Source organism: Octopus bimaculoides, chromosome 1 (genome assembly GCF_046866305.1).
Source record: "Octopus bimaculoides isolate indiv1 chromosome 1, ASM4686630v1, whole genome shotgun sequence".
Lineage (NCBI taxonomy): Eukaryota > Metazoa > Mollusca > Cephalopoda > Octopoda > Octopodidae > Octopus > Octopus bimaculoides.
In genome coordinates, this window is record NC_142928.1 from 58,460,598 (window position 1) to 58,474,912 (window position 14,315).

Here is a 14,315-nt window from a genome sequence, read left to right on the forward strand (position 1 = left end):
TTAAAGATAGGGAAATAGTTTCTATTTTGAGGAAAAGATTTAGCATTTACCAGCTAGAAACCTTTTTCAGAAGCTAAATAAAGATCTTTTATCAATTAATCTTTAAAAATTGTTTTGATACTAGAAACAAACAAAAAATTTTATAAATGAACAAAAGAAAAAGACAAATATTGTTGACAAATTTTGGGGAGGATATTTGCATATTTCATACAATGAAATATTCTGTGTGAAAATGTTTATTTGAGTGTGTGTGTATTACAGAATTTACAGGTCAGGAAATTAAAATTTAAATGAGAAAACATTGAAATAATAATAATAGCTTCTTTAATTTTAATGAAAACTGAGACAAAAATATTTAAATATTCACAAATAAATTTTAGATTTTGGACTTTGAAAATATGAGATAATTGAGCAGATGTTAATAACAATAATAATTTATTAGTTTGGTATAAAGCCAAAAACTTTTGGGGGAGTTATGGTGGATTGAATTAATCCAAATACATAATTGATGATAATAATAATAATAATAATAATAATAATAATAATAATAATAATAATAATGGTATCTTACATTGACATCAGGCCACAAATGTATAGGGAAAGGGTCTAGTTAACTGGATTCCCCAAGTATACAATTGGTGCATGTTTTATTAATCTCAGAGGAATAAAAGGCAAAGTTGATCCTGGCTGGATATGAAATGACAGTGTAAGTGGACAAAAAACAAATACCCTAGGGTATTTAGTATGACACTCTACTGCTTTGGCCAGGCACTGTCCTAATAATAATAATAATAATAATAATAATGATAATAATAATAATAATAATAATTATTATTATTATTATTATTATTATTTCTTTAATTTCTAACTTTCACTGAGAAAAATATTGTTACTTTGTTAGGTATGATGAAGAGCTTATGATGGTTATATACAGCAAAATGGAATGTTAAGAACAAAGTCATTTTCTTATTATCATACAATGAAGAGTGTTAGAAACAATTATTATACAATGAAGAGTGTTAAGCCCAAAACAAAGAGGCATCATTATTGTTTCCTTGTACAGTTATCGGATTAAGATGGTGCTGTTCTTCAGACATTATGAAAAAAAACCCATCAATTATGGAAATAATACTGTCCACTATAAGATATACATCAGTGACATTATCTGTGAGGCATATCCATTGACAATGCTTGGACTATCCATGAGTCACATTTGGAACCTTCTCGAAATTCATCTTTCGTCAACTTGCCATCATTGTTCTAAAAAATAAAGATAAAAATATAGATTAATAACTGTTGAAAATAGAAATAACATACAACTGTTTTACAAAATTTTAGCTTTTTTCCTTAATTTCCAGCTAAAAATAAAAAAGGGCATTTAATGCACCACCTTTTTACAGACAAACATCTGAATAAAATGTCGTCTGCAAGTATACAAATTAAAAACTATTTTATCTTACAGTAAGGCAAATAGATTCTGTGAATCAAAGATGTACATTAATAAGTAAATGAATTTCATTCATTTTTTACTTATAATTAAAGGGGTTTCAGCTACAAGCATCCTGTCTTTTTAGGGGTTATTTAATGTGACCTTTCCTTATTAGGGTATGAGAGGTTTTGGTGCCACTTGTTTGGCATCACTGATTTGATGCTGACTTATTTGCCATCAGTTGTCTCTCTCTTTCTCTCTGTCTGTGAGCATATTTTTCTTTATGTGTATAAGGTGAGGGGAAACTGTTTATGGCATCGTGTTCAATTAATAAATTGTGATCTCTCTCTCTCTCTTTTATTCTATCTGTATGTGTATATTTCTGAGTATGCATGTGTGTGTACCTCCAGGCCAAAAAGTATTGTTGCCAAAACGTGTTTAATGTCCAGACATTAGCAGTGACAAATCACCAGCATCCAGGCAGTTACACCCAATCATCTCATTTTGCTTTATTTAAGATAAAGTGTTACCCAATGGAGATTTGGTTGCTAGTTTCTAACAAAAGGTGATAGAAAGCAGAAACCTTCTTAACTTTTCTCTTAACAATCTTACATAGAGATATGTGGCGGCAAGTTTTTCTAGTAAACCATTAAGGCAATCAATCTGTAACAGCTAAGCATCAACATATACCTTTCCCAATCCCCAGCAAGTACTAATGCCTATGCACATTAAAAACTATACGTAAGTTATAATTATAGTACTTTTATCCAATAATAATTGAATGTCTTTATTATGTATTACAAACTTTTGAAGTAGCTAACTCAGCTTCTCTTTTGCATCTTATCTTTAAAATATATCCATTATGTAAATTGTATATTTAAAATTTTTTTTTTTCTAGTTTTCCATTTTGATGAATATTGACAATCTTTGTAAATAAATTTATGAAAGAATCAGGAAAAAAAAAAGGAAAATAATGCTAAATGGTTCTACTTTCTGTTTCAAGGAATGTTCATAAATTGATTAAAAAGAAACATCCATTATAAGTTTTAAGATTAAATGATAATCTTAGGACATAAAAGTAAATAAATTTAAAACACCAGTACAGACATTTGTCAAATATTATTTGTTATCTTAAAGTAAATCATGTAAATTCACAATAAAAAGTAATTGATGAGATTGGAAATGGTATTTTTAGTCAAGTATTGAAATGAATATGAACAAAATGAAATAAAAAAAAGAAGAGCAATCCTGAATTCTGATATTTATAACTGTATTCACAGTATATTTATTATAAGGATATTATATGAGCTAACATGGTAGTATCTGTGTGATCATTCAACCTGATAGAAATAGCAACAAATTTCTATAAAATCATACACCCTATTCTCTTAAATGAAGAAAGGTACATTAAATAATGTTGTTTCTGATATATAAAAGGATGGTATGGTCACAACTGGAACACTTTTGGTCAAATGTCTACTCGATCAGGGATAATCTGGTGGTGGTGGTGGTGGTTGTGGTGGTGGAAATAGACAGCAAAATTAAATTGAATCTAAGGAGTTGCAGTAAAATCATCCTGAGATGTGGTAACTTTTCATATCACTTTGTTTATTTTATTTTTTACTAGCTGAATTTTAAAGAAGAGATAATGCTCATAAAACTTTGTATCTTTCTTCCACCATCACTACACTGATGAGATTGTTGCCATTAATTTCAGCTTAAAGTGTTGCTACTCAACACCCATAGGGAAGGCATGAGCAAATGGAATTCCAGATGGATTGGAAGTAGTAGTTAGTGTAGGGTTGAGGGCAGGACCCAACATGGGTGATGAAAGGAGAAATGGTGAGTGAGTTAGCAATGCCATGTTGAGGTGACATGAGATTGGCTAGCTCTGAGAAACACACAGACTATTATAGTAATGGCAGAAAAGAGAAGAAACAGTATACTAGTGGCAAGAATCTGGAGTATGTCTGAATACTTTTATGCTAATTAGTTAAGCAACCTTTCCCTGGAGGCAGTGTTTATAAATGGAAAGAAGTGATAGAGAACATCCAAATGTACATTTGAATTATTATCTATTGGTGTACATTTAAACACTCATATGATTATCAATTTATAATAGGTGGCTCTCCATTTACTCTGGCAACAGTTTAATTTTTTTTTTTTCAAAAACACTCAATTTTCGATATTTACATGTATGTATATATGGACTAATATGACTAAAAATGTAAGGTGATAAATATATCACTCAGAATATCACTGTGTCTTGCAGACATATAATATTGATTCTGTAAACAGAAGTAATATCATCAGCTAGATCTTGGTCTTTTTTGTATTATAGCTAGTAAGATGCAGCAAGGATTGGAATATTAGCAGCACATGCCAAGAAGAGAATTGAATAAATGAATGAACAGGCAACATCTTAAGACATTAATAAAATCATTCATATGTCACTGCTATTGGCATTGATTTTACTTATTAAATACACCTGACTTGTATTTTTAAGTATGTAAACCCTGTCTATCATGAAATTACAGGTGCTATTGACATATTTAAGCTGGAGAGCCAGGAATTTGTTGGCTAAACTTACATAACTAGAGAAAAATTACAATGTTTTCTTGTAAGTAAATATCTATGTAAAACAATGAAATGTTAACAGATTTTAAAAATTGAGAAGAGATTAGATAACATGAAATATAACCCAAAGAGAAAAAAACTTTAGCTTGATAGCATAAAATATAAAAAAAATATAAAAGATTAGTTGAATTAGTTAAATAGTATATTTACAAGTCCCAGGTTTGAAAAGAATGAAAGCAGTATAGATGAGCTACCAGTACATGTGTGAAATAAGATATTAGACCAACCACATTTCTTTACTATTAATGTTATAAAGCATAAATATTAAATTCAATGGGCTGAAATTTTTCTAATTGTTTTTTATGTTAAATATCATTCTGATGCTTAAAAACAGGTGAGGTTTGACAAGAAGGGCATCTAGCCATAGAAAACCTGCCTCAACAAACTGTCTGACCCACACAAGCATGGAAAATTGGACATTGAATGATGATGATTAATGTGTGTGTGTGTGTGTGTGTGTGTATATACACAAGGTAGCCCAAAAGTAGGTTTACAGTTATTCAACTATCTCTTTCGCATTCATACATTAACAGTTCAGATCTTAATTATAAAAAATATGAAATCATTATTCTATGCTAATTTAGTTTACTGTAAGATAGAAATTTAAATGTAATAAAATGTTTAAAAAAAAATTTAAAGTGCCTATGTGATAATTGTAAACCAACTGTTGGGCCACTCTGTATGTATGTATGTGTATATATATATATATATATATATATATATATATATATATATATATATATATATAGAGAGAGAGAGAGAGAGAGAGAGAGAGAGAGAGATAGATATGTTTCTTTATTGGCCACACAGGGCTGAACACAGATGGAACAAAATACAAAGTAGAGCTTTTCTTTTTGGGAAGAAGAGAAGAAAAAATAGAAGGGAAAAAGTGGGGGGACGATCAATAAGGATCGTGTATCACAGAAATGTCAATGTAAAAAGTGAAAACAAATTAGGTTTCTCCGTGGAAAGAAAAGCCCACAGAAAAGACCACAGGAACCTTGGGCAATAGTGTCATGCAAAAAAACACATTACAGTAAGTGGCTCTCTTTTTTCCTTTCGCTTTTTTTGGTTCATAGGATTATGCTCAAGCTGGCTCCGTCATTCACACATGCCATCCTTGCTACATTCACCCATCTTTTTTTGAAACATTCACTAGACAAAACTTCCCTCTCTACTCTCACCTTCCTCTTCAAGTGATACTTGAAGAAGTTGATGAGAGATTGACCAGAGAGGAAAGTGTTTGTCTCTAGACATTTCAGACACGGCCACCATACACATTCTTTCGCCATAGCCACAAGTACGATGAAAATGGCTCTTCCTTCCCATTTCAAGGAAGGAGGCGTGACAATATTCATGATAGACTCAGTTGATAAAGTGACTCATCCCACATGCGATAGCAGTCGTTCGACATAGGCCCACAGGTCAGAAATGGTTGGATACTGTACAAGTGCATGCAAGATGGTTTTGTCGCTCTGACCGCATCTCAGACAGGCCGACCCCATGTTTCTCGAGCCATGCTTGTAGAGTTTATCCTGAACGGGTAGCGCTTCTCGATAGCACTGCCAGGCCAGGGATCTCTGGAAGTTGTTCATAGGTCCCAGCCTGAAAGTCGTTTTGAACAGGCGGGTCAGGTATTCTTCATCGACGCCCAGGTTTGCCCCGAGATCATCGTCATACCTCCCCTCAACTAATTTCCTATAGAATGCTTTGGTTGTGTTGAAGTCGCTCAAGGTCAACCTGAGACAGCATAGTTGCTTGAGAGCAACATGCCATTCGCCTTTCCTCGGCCTCTTTTTGTTCCACGACTGCAGTTCGGTCATGGAGATGAGCTGTGGGGAAAGCATGCCTCACAAACGGCGACCACACCTGTTCACTGTCGTCTATGTAGAGCCGGAGATATTGCAGTCTCAGCACGTGTCTGTGCATCATCAACCATGGCATGCCCAGCCCTCCTTTTAACGGGTGTTGGCAGCAAACGGACCGCCTGACCATTGGAATGCATCCTTTAGATAGACAGACAGACAGACAGGTAGATAGATAGATAGATAGATAAGTAACGACAGATGGATAATGTGTCAATTCACTACAGCTGCTTCCAACGAATTTTTAACTGATTAATGGAGATGTTGCATAGTTAGAAAAAACCATTTTCATCAGATAAATACATGAACCACAACTATTAGAAACATTCAAAAATCAACAGCATATGCACTTTCATGATTCTACAAGCCTTGCTAGTCATGATACTCATTTGACTTCAGTTAATTGTATACATAACCTGAATATCTTTCTGTCTGTACTTTGGTACCCACGTATGAATTCGTCTATCTTTGTTGTGTATGCATTTTAATTTTGATCTGACCCAGTGCCTTACCATTTAAGTGCCTGGTTCACTCGAACCCTAATCTTTTGTTACACACACAAACACACACACACACACACTAACACATATATAATCTGTTTGTTGTTGTTGATTTTATAGCATTTCATTTTTTCATATGTTTTCAAGGATTCACTCAACATGAAGCTAGGCTGTGGAATGAATGAGATCTATTGGTGAAGAGAAGTCTTTGATGTATTAATGTGGGTGTATCAGAGTTTCTTACCATTCCTCTATAGATTCTGACATATTCAACACAAGTTACAAAAAGATTAAGCAAGTGTTAAAATCAAGCTAATATAATCTATGAAGCAATTTATATGAAAATACATTCTTGTAAATTTTCCTTATTCTTTTAATTCTATAGAGTATCCATTCTTATTTTCTATGTTATAGCAGTTGAGCTTCTGTTATAAATAAATCAGCATTTGATACATCTAACTCCAAGCATTAGGATGGGATACAGAAAATATATAGTGGAAAATGAAGATAGTTTATACCTGTTCATGAGGAAAAGTTACAGTTATAGCAAGATTTCTTTTATCTATCTTCTTGAATATAGAAACAAATTCTTTATATGAATAACATTTTGATTTTTTTTAATTCTGAATTACAGCTGATCAAAAAATTATAAGAGAAAAAAGAAAACTAGGTTTACGAAGAAAAATAAGTTTCAAAAGATTTTCTGTAATGTTATTTGAAATAAATATATAAAAAAGTGGGGGATAAGCTAAACAACATAATTTTTTTTTTATTCACAGAGAGGGGGTCAAATGGCAGCTGTTTTATAGAAATGAAGTGTAATTTCTGCTGGATGAGTTTTCATTCAACTAATGGAATAGGTTGCACCTGCTCTTATGATAACACTTGAAGGTGTTATCACTATTGAAAACATCTCTTACTGTTCCAAAGATAAGCTATGCATAATCACAAGATTCATTAAAAACCAACATACAAGAATGAACATGTTAGAATAAATTGAACAATATGTGATTCTTCTGATTAAGCATAGATTATACAGTGGCCACTATAAGCATAGAACCATTAAGTGATTTTATGACTTTTTGATATTTTCTAACTTTACAAATAAAATTGTTAATCAATACATAGAGTAATATAAAGAAAGCTGTACATGCTTAAAACAGAGAATAAAGGGTTTTATTTTTGTTTTGATAATGCTTTTCCTCATCAGTATATTACATCCACTTTTCCATGTTTTGTGGTCATCACAGTCCAAATTAGATCTTATTTGGAATTACTGCCCTCCTAGATGGATCAGGAACCATGTTTTGCTCTATGTTCTATTTTTAGCATGGTTTCTAAGGCTGAATACCACTTTACAGAGTACACAAAATGCATTTTAATGTGGTTACCAGTACTAGAGAGATAGCCTTGTCCCTTGCAAGACTGAAGAGTTCTCTATCTTATATTGTCTCAGTTCATTTGTTCACCAAATTCCAAAGTGTATTCACTTAACAGGACTAAAACATTTCCCCATTCTTTGCATTGACTGACTCATTCTTTCCTTTTCCACACAAAACAAGGTGGGAAGAAAACTAGAGTGAGAAGTTGATAATAGGGAGAGTTTCAAAAGAGAACTAAGGATAAGAGTTAGGTGATAGACAGCTACAGGAAGGTTATTGGTAAAGAGCTTGAGCTGAAACACCATGATAAAGGGTGATGAAAGAGAGAAAAGGGTGACAGAATGTTGTGTGAGAGAGAGAGAGAGAGAGAGAGAGAGAGTAATGAAGTAGTTACATAATAGTTAATGTTAAAAAAGATTGAATAGAAGCACTTGACTGTTGGTGTTTGTTTACATTCCTTACTTTCAACATGTTTTTTCATGTTATGTCCCACTACTACACATCAGTGGCTGTGTGAGCTATGAATGCTCATCACCATTGTTATGTCCCACATTATGACGACGTATTTCATCATCTCTGTAGGGTTGGCCCGAACAGAATACCTTACTGACTGACATTACTGACTGTGTTAGTCCACTATTTATTAGTAGTGGACCAGCCCACTTCTCACCTAGGGGCGTTCACTACAACACCTCCCCACTTTGAGATTTTTCTATTTTTCTCAACACAATAATTTTTTTTCACTACTTTTTCTTCTAACCAGAATTATTTTTCTTATTTAGATTTTTTTTCTTATTCCGCACAGAATTATATATATATATATATATATATATATATATACATTTTTTTTTCCAAAAATTACACAGCATTATTATATATATATTTTTCATTTCAACGGTTTTTCCTTTTCATTACACTTTTCTCAGCAGAAACTGGATCGGTTACCTGCAAACTTTCATTATCTTTTAAAGTGTTTGCATTAGAACAATTCCTCAACGAAGTGTTTTCAGTAGAAAGGACCTTTTCCTGTAACAGATGGCACAGATTCTCTAATTTCAGAATTTTCTACAACGTATTCTTCACTAGTCACTTCCATTGGCATTTCATCTGGAGTCTTTTCAAGGAAGACTTGTTTTGTATCCTCAATTACAGAATGGCTTGTGTCTTCTTTGTCCATTTTAACTTTCTTATCAACTGATTCATTTTCAATTTCAACAGATGATATCTGCTTATGTTTGAAATCTGGTATGACTTGCTTTAAATGTATTGTTAATTCTTTTTCACTTTTTTGTCTTCTAACCAGAATTATTCTTTATTCCACACAGACTTATACAGACTTATTATTTTTTTGTTCCCCACAGAACCATTTTTTAAATTCAAAATGCTGCAGGTAGTACTAAGTCTACATTATTACTGGTAACGCTACTACATGTAGCGACCTGACTTATAAATCCTTTGAACGGACTTATTATTATTTTAATTTTTTGTTGCACACAGAACCATAGTTCTTTCTTTTTCAAAATGCTGCAGGTAGTACTAAGTCTACATTATTACTGGTAGCGCTACTACATATAGTAACCTGACATATAAATCCTTCAAACGGACTTATTATTATTTTTTATTCCACACAAAATTATTTTTCACTGTGTGTATATTACTCTTCACTGTGTGAAGTTCAATTCTGTGTTAGAATTCCAATTTTATCAGACATTCTTTTCTTCAGAAGCTTTTTTTAAATATATTTTTCACTGTGTGTATATTACTTTTCACTGTGTGAGCTACAAATCCTCGTCACCACTGTTATGTCCTGCATTATGACTACGTATTTCATCATCTCTGCAGGACTGGCCCAAACAACGTACCTCGCTGGCTGACATTACTGACTGTATCAGTCCACTATTTATTAGTAGTGGACCAGTCCACTTCTCACCTGGGGGCATCCACCGCAACATTTTGTAAGTTATCAATGAGCATTTTACTGATCTACACTACAAATTTGTACTAACCCTTAAAATCTAATCAATATGAATATATTTCTAGGTTTCAAACAAGAGACTGAGCTACAGGATCTCCTCATGACAAAACTAAATACCAACAGAAATGATGTGTAATTCTTCCACATAGATCAGAGATTCTCAACCATTTTTTCTTTAATAATCTGGTCCCCCTTGATTACCATTTTATTCTGGTAAACCCCCATAGCCATTGGATGTTTAAAAACTAGTTTTATAGATACTTCTTTCAAAATTTCTATTTCATTTTTCACGCATTAAGTTGTGTAGGTTGAACTATGTAAAATGTTAGAGAAAAAAACCTAGTTGATTCTTGCAATACATACATCTAAAGCAAAAATTTTTCAAGGGTCTTTAAAATACTATTGCAGCTCCCAATTTACTATTTTGTTGCATGGACTCCACTTGAGAACCATTGACATAAATCAAATAGTTGCAGTTGTTTTGCATCCAGGCTAGATCTGATTGTGCAGATTTATTATCATAAATGTTCCAGCCACACAACCAATCTATGAGTGGACTTTACAGTATACAATGTGATATTCCATTTTAAAGATGGTCTGGTTGGATTTGAGAAATATTTGAATGTTATTTCTAGCAAGTCAAGTCACCTTAGAGAAGCTCCCCCAATGGTTCAAAACAGTAGCAGTTATTTGATATGGTCTTATTTTAGATTTCATTAATGCTTTTGTAGCAGTTATTGACTAATTATATCTAATTATTCTCATTATATTTGCCCATTTTTCTTTTCCAATAAACATAAGATATTGCTACAAAAATGCACTTAATATAGCAGTAAATAACCACAGAAAACAGTAACAAAAATAATTAAATGGAGCATACAGAAAATAAACATATAAAAACGATTTGAACACATGTACACACGAATTAGCAAAAACTAACACATTCATACTTGCACACATACAATTTCATTGTAAAAATACTTCTATTTTTTTTTTAGCTAGTGCTAGCACAGAAACGAAATGTTCACAAGGTTTAAGCAAAATATGTTTAAAATATGTCTACATCTTGTATAAATGTTAATTAAAATGTTTCAGAAATAATGCAATCATAATTTATAGTCTCTCATTTTATAGAAATTAATTTTGTTTCACATTAAACAAAGTAAATAAGGGAAAAAAATATAGCTGTTCTTAAAAACATACCAAATCCATTTGGGCAAATATTTTCTCAACTCTTTTTTCTGGAGTGTCTTCATCTTCTGGTAAATCCATTAAGTTACCCACCATATTATAAATAGCACCTACAATATCAACCATCTCCTTTTTGGTGATATATCCATCGTTGTCAAGATCATACAAGTTAAAAGCCCCTAAATTATAGAAGAAAGAAATATTTTACCAATTTAGCTCAAATAAGAAAAATATTCTCCAAAAATCATTTTAAAACGGAGCACATTTTATCAAATCATGCTTTAATAAAAGAGCTTCAAATCTTTGATTATCCCCCTTATATGGTAATACAGGCAAAGCTTTCATGGAAGTGTCAAAACATGTAAAACATTGTATTCTGGTGTAACAAATATCTGAAAGTAAGTAAGGTATGCCAACATATTTGAAATGTAAGCTTTTACAATTAAAGCAAAAATAAAACCAGCAACATGAAACACATTATTATAATATATGTGTGTAAAATCATATTTAACATGTTCATGAACACTTGAAAGTGGGAAGAACTTGTGCTCTGTGGAAATAGTCTCAGGTCTAAGTTCCTTGGTTGTGGAAAGGTCATTTGTAGCTCATGAAGCTTAAGGAGAATTTTCTCCCAAGACTATATCTGTAGCAAAAGGACTTACCATGTCTGAATGTACACAAATGTATAAAATATTATTGTACATGCATATATTTTATCCCATGCTACTTTGTGCACCTACAGATAGTTAATTCCAGCTTGACAAAGCTTTGTGCACATGAGAAAATGTACTATTTGCTGTTCTTATATATATATAAGATCAACTGTTCTTACAGGTCTGTGAAGGACTAAATCAGTATTCATAACTTGAAGGTCAACGATGCAGAAATGCATGCATCTTACAATTGGATGATGTTATACAAAGCCTAGTGATATGTTTTCACACATATTATCAATGAAATGAATTTTCTGCAGAGACTATTTTTACTGTGAAAGATCTTCTGACATCCAAGTATACAAGAATATGTTCAATATGATTGTACATACATATATTTCATTCAACCTCCAGTTGATTAAACATTAATATAATACATATATACATACATACAAACATTAGATGCCAACACTGATTAGTGGTTAAGATATTTACTCTTGATCCCATTATGAGGTACCTTATGTAAGTATCTTCTATTGTAACATTTGCTTTACAAATACCTTGTGAAGAATTTGGTGCTCACACACATGCACATATATGTGTGTGTGTGTGTGTGTGTGTGTGTGTGTGTGTGTGTGTGTGTGTGTGTGTGTGTGTGTGTTTATGTTTACTGGTGAAGCAAGTTTCATCTCCTCATCTCAAAAATGTAACTTAGCAACTCGTTAATTAAAGGTCAATAAAATAAGTAGTGAAGTCAATATGATTGGTTATGGCAATCCATCAGCATGGTTGCAGTCCAATGAGAGAAACCAGTAAAAGAATACACCATCAATCTCGCCAACCATCACATTTGCAAATATTCCCTAACATCATCACCAGGAAAGACATCAATCCTAATACGTAAACAATTCAGTTACATGAGAGTAGATACAACAGTACAACAGCATTTTTATCTTAAACAAACCCTGTGAACACATCCATGTAATTCATTTAACAAGCTATAATAATTTCTGGCTTGATACCCTTTCTGTTCTATAAACTTAATGATCATAGTCACAAGGCAAATAATCCTGCTAGTTCTTTTACCATCTGGTTGTCTTCATCACATACTCACACACCAATGAATAAAACAAAAATACATTCAGAAACTTCAAAAAAGATCCAGTGGAACCATGTCGACCAAAAAACATATTTACAGTTTATAGAATTCAATATTATAATCATCAACATAGATACTACGATGTTTATGTTCAACAAAATCATTGTAGAAGCATTCAAAATATTTCATTAAGCAACATAAAAAACTACAACCTTAAATACAAGAAATAAAATAGCCAACCTAATAATAACTAGCAACAACCTCAAATAAAACATGCCAACACTATACACAACAGAAATAAAGTTCAACATTAAGAAACTAAACAAGGAAATAAAGAAAATAACCATAGAAATGCAGGACATTTTTTTTTATCTAATATGAATCTCAAAATAAGCAGTAAAATGCTATACAAATTAAATGGCAGCATCAACATATTTAACAATGGCCATACCACATTACATTACAACAATAACATCTTCAAAAATAAATGAGTTTAGTTACACTCAAACAACCAGTAAACTCATTTATCATACATGTTCTCAAAATCAATAACCAAAAGGAAGATGATAACAAAGAAGATGGAAATGCTAAAGACAACACACACTGTCTACACAGATCATGACAGACTATTTCCTTCCAGAAAAGTAATGAGGAATGCTAAAAACTTAAAAGCTACATGGCCTGATAAAATCACAAGTATAAATCCCAAACAATTAATGTCTGAAAAACACTATTGTTCCAAATGACATCTTCAAGCACACATTGCCAAATCCCCAGTATAAAGAAACTGAGTAGAATAAAATTTTAAAATCTAATAAAATACAGACTTAAACAGCAACACACAGAACTCATAAACTTCATACAAAACTATGGACATTATACAGCAATGACTGCAACACTTCAGGGTATAATGAGGGAGTCTCTTTGTGGCTGTTCAGTCTGCTAGAAATAATGGTGCAAATTTCTCTCAAATCACACCCACACCTAACCATCTTAAAAAAGAAAAATTAAATTGGATATTAGGTGCCTGAAAAACAGAAAAGAGGGGATGGTCATGGCTAGAATACTTTTGATCATAAGTCTGATCAACCATAGCCTGCTTGGTGCAAAACAACAAAACTATTAAACTCAAATAACAAAAACTATGCATACACTAAAAATTTTGTATGACTTAACCTTTATCACCAACTCCCATACTTTCCTTTCTAATTTATAAAGGAAGTCAGACAACAACTACAGTCAATCTGTGCACTCATCACAAATCCCATTCAAATGACATACAACAGTGAAAAATCCTCCAACATACATCCTTCTAGCTATCACACCAGGAAGGCTTTTTCACAAAACTCAACTTTGAGTTATCAACAAAGAAATACAAAATTCTGGTTAGCAAACTACCTCTCAAAAGTACAACATCATAACTATAACCTGTAATTTCTCAAATGGATTACTGAAAGGATCCACTCTTTCTTTTATTCTTTAACTTAAACCTTCATGAACAGATGACATTCCCATGAAAGAAACAGATTCCTAAAACATTACAGTACCTCTTCCCACTGTTTTTCAGAAATAGGTGCACAACTA

The 14,315-nt window shown here is 32.2% G+C and overlaps 1 protein-coding gene across 1 annotated transcript in view; it reads right to left on the reverse strand.

The window, feature by feature from the left end:
• Positions 1 to 307: 307 nt before the first annotated feature.
• Positions 308 to 14,315, reverse strand: part of LOC106873006 (neuronal calcium sensor 1) — a 92,672-nt gene continuing 78,664 nt past the window's right edge. Inside the window, exons 6-7 of the mRNA XM_089353600.1 lie at positions 10,992 to 11,158; positions 308 to 1,260 (exon numbers count right to left, since the gene is read on the reverse strand). Of these exons, the coding sequence (XP_089209726.1) occupies positions 1,162 to 1,260; positions 10,992 to 11,158 (266 nt within the window). The 3' untranslated portion in view covers positions 308 to 1,161. The remainder of the gene's footprint in view (positions 1,261 to 10,991; positions 11,159 to 14,315) is intronic.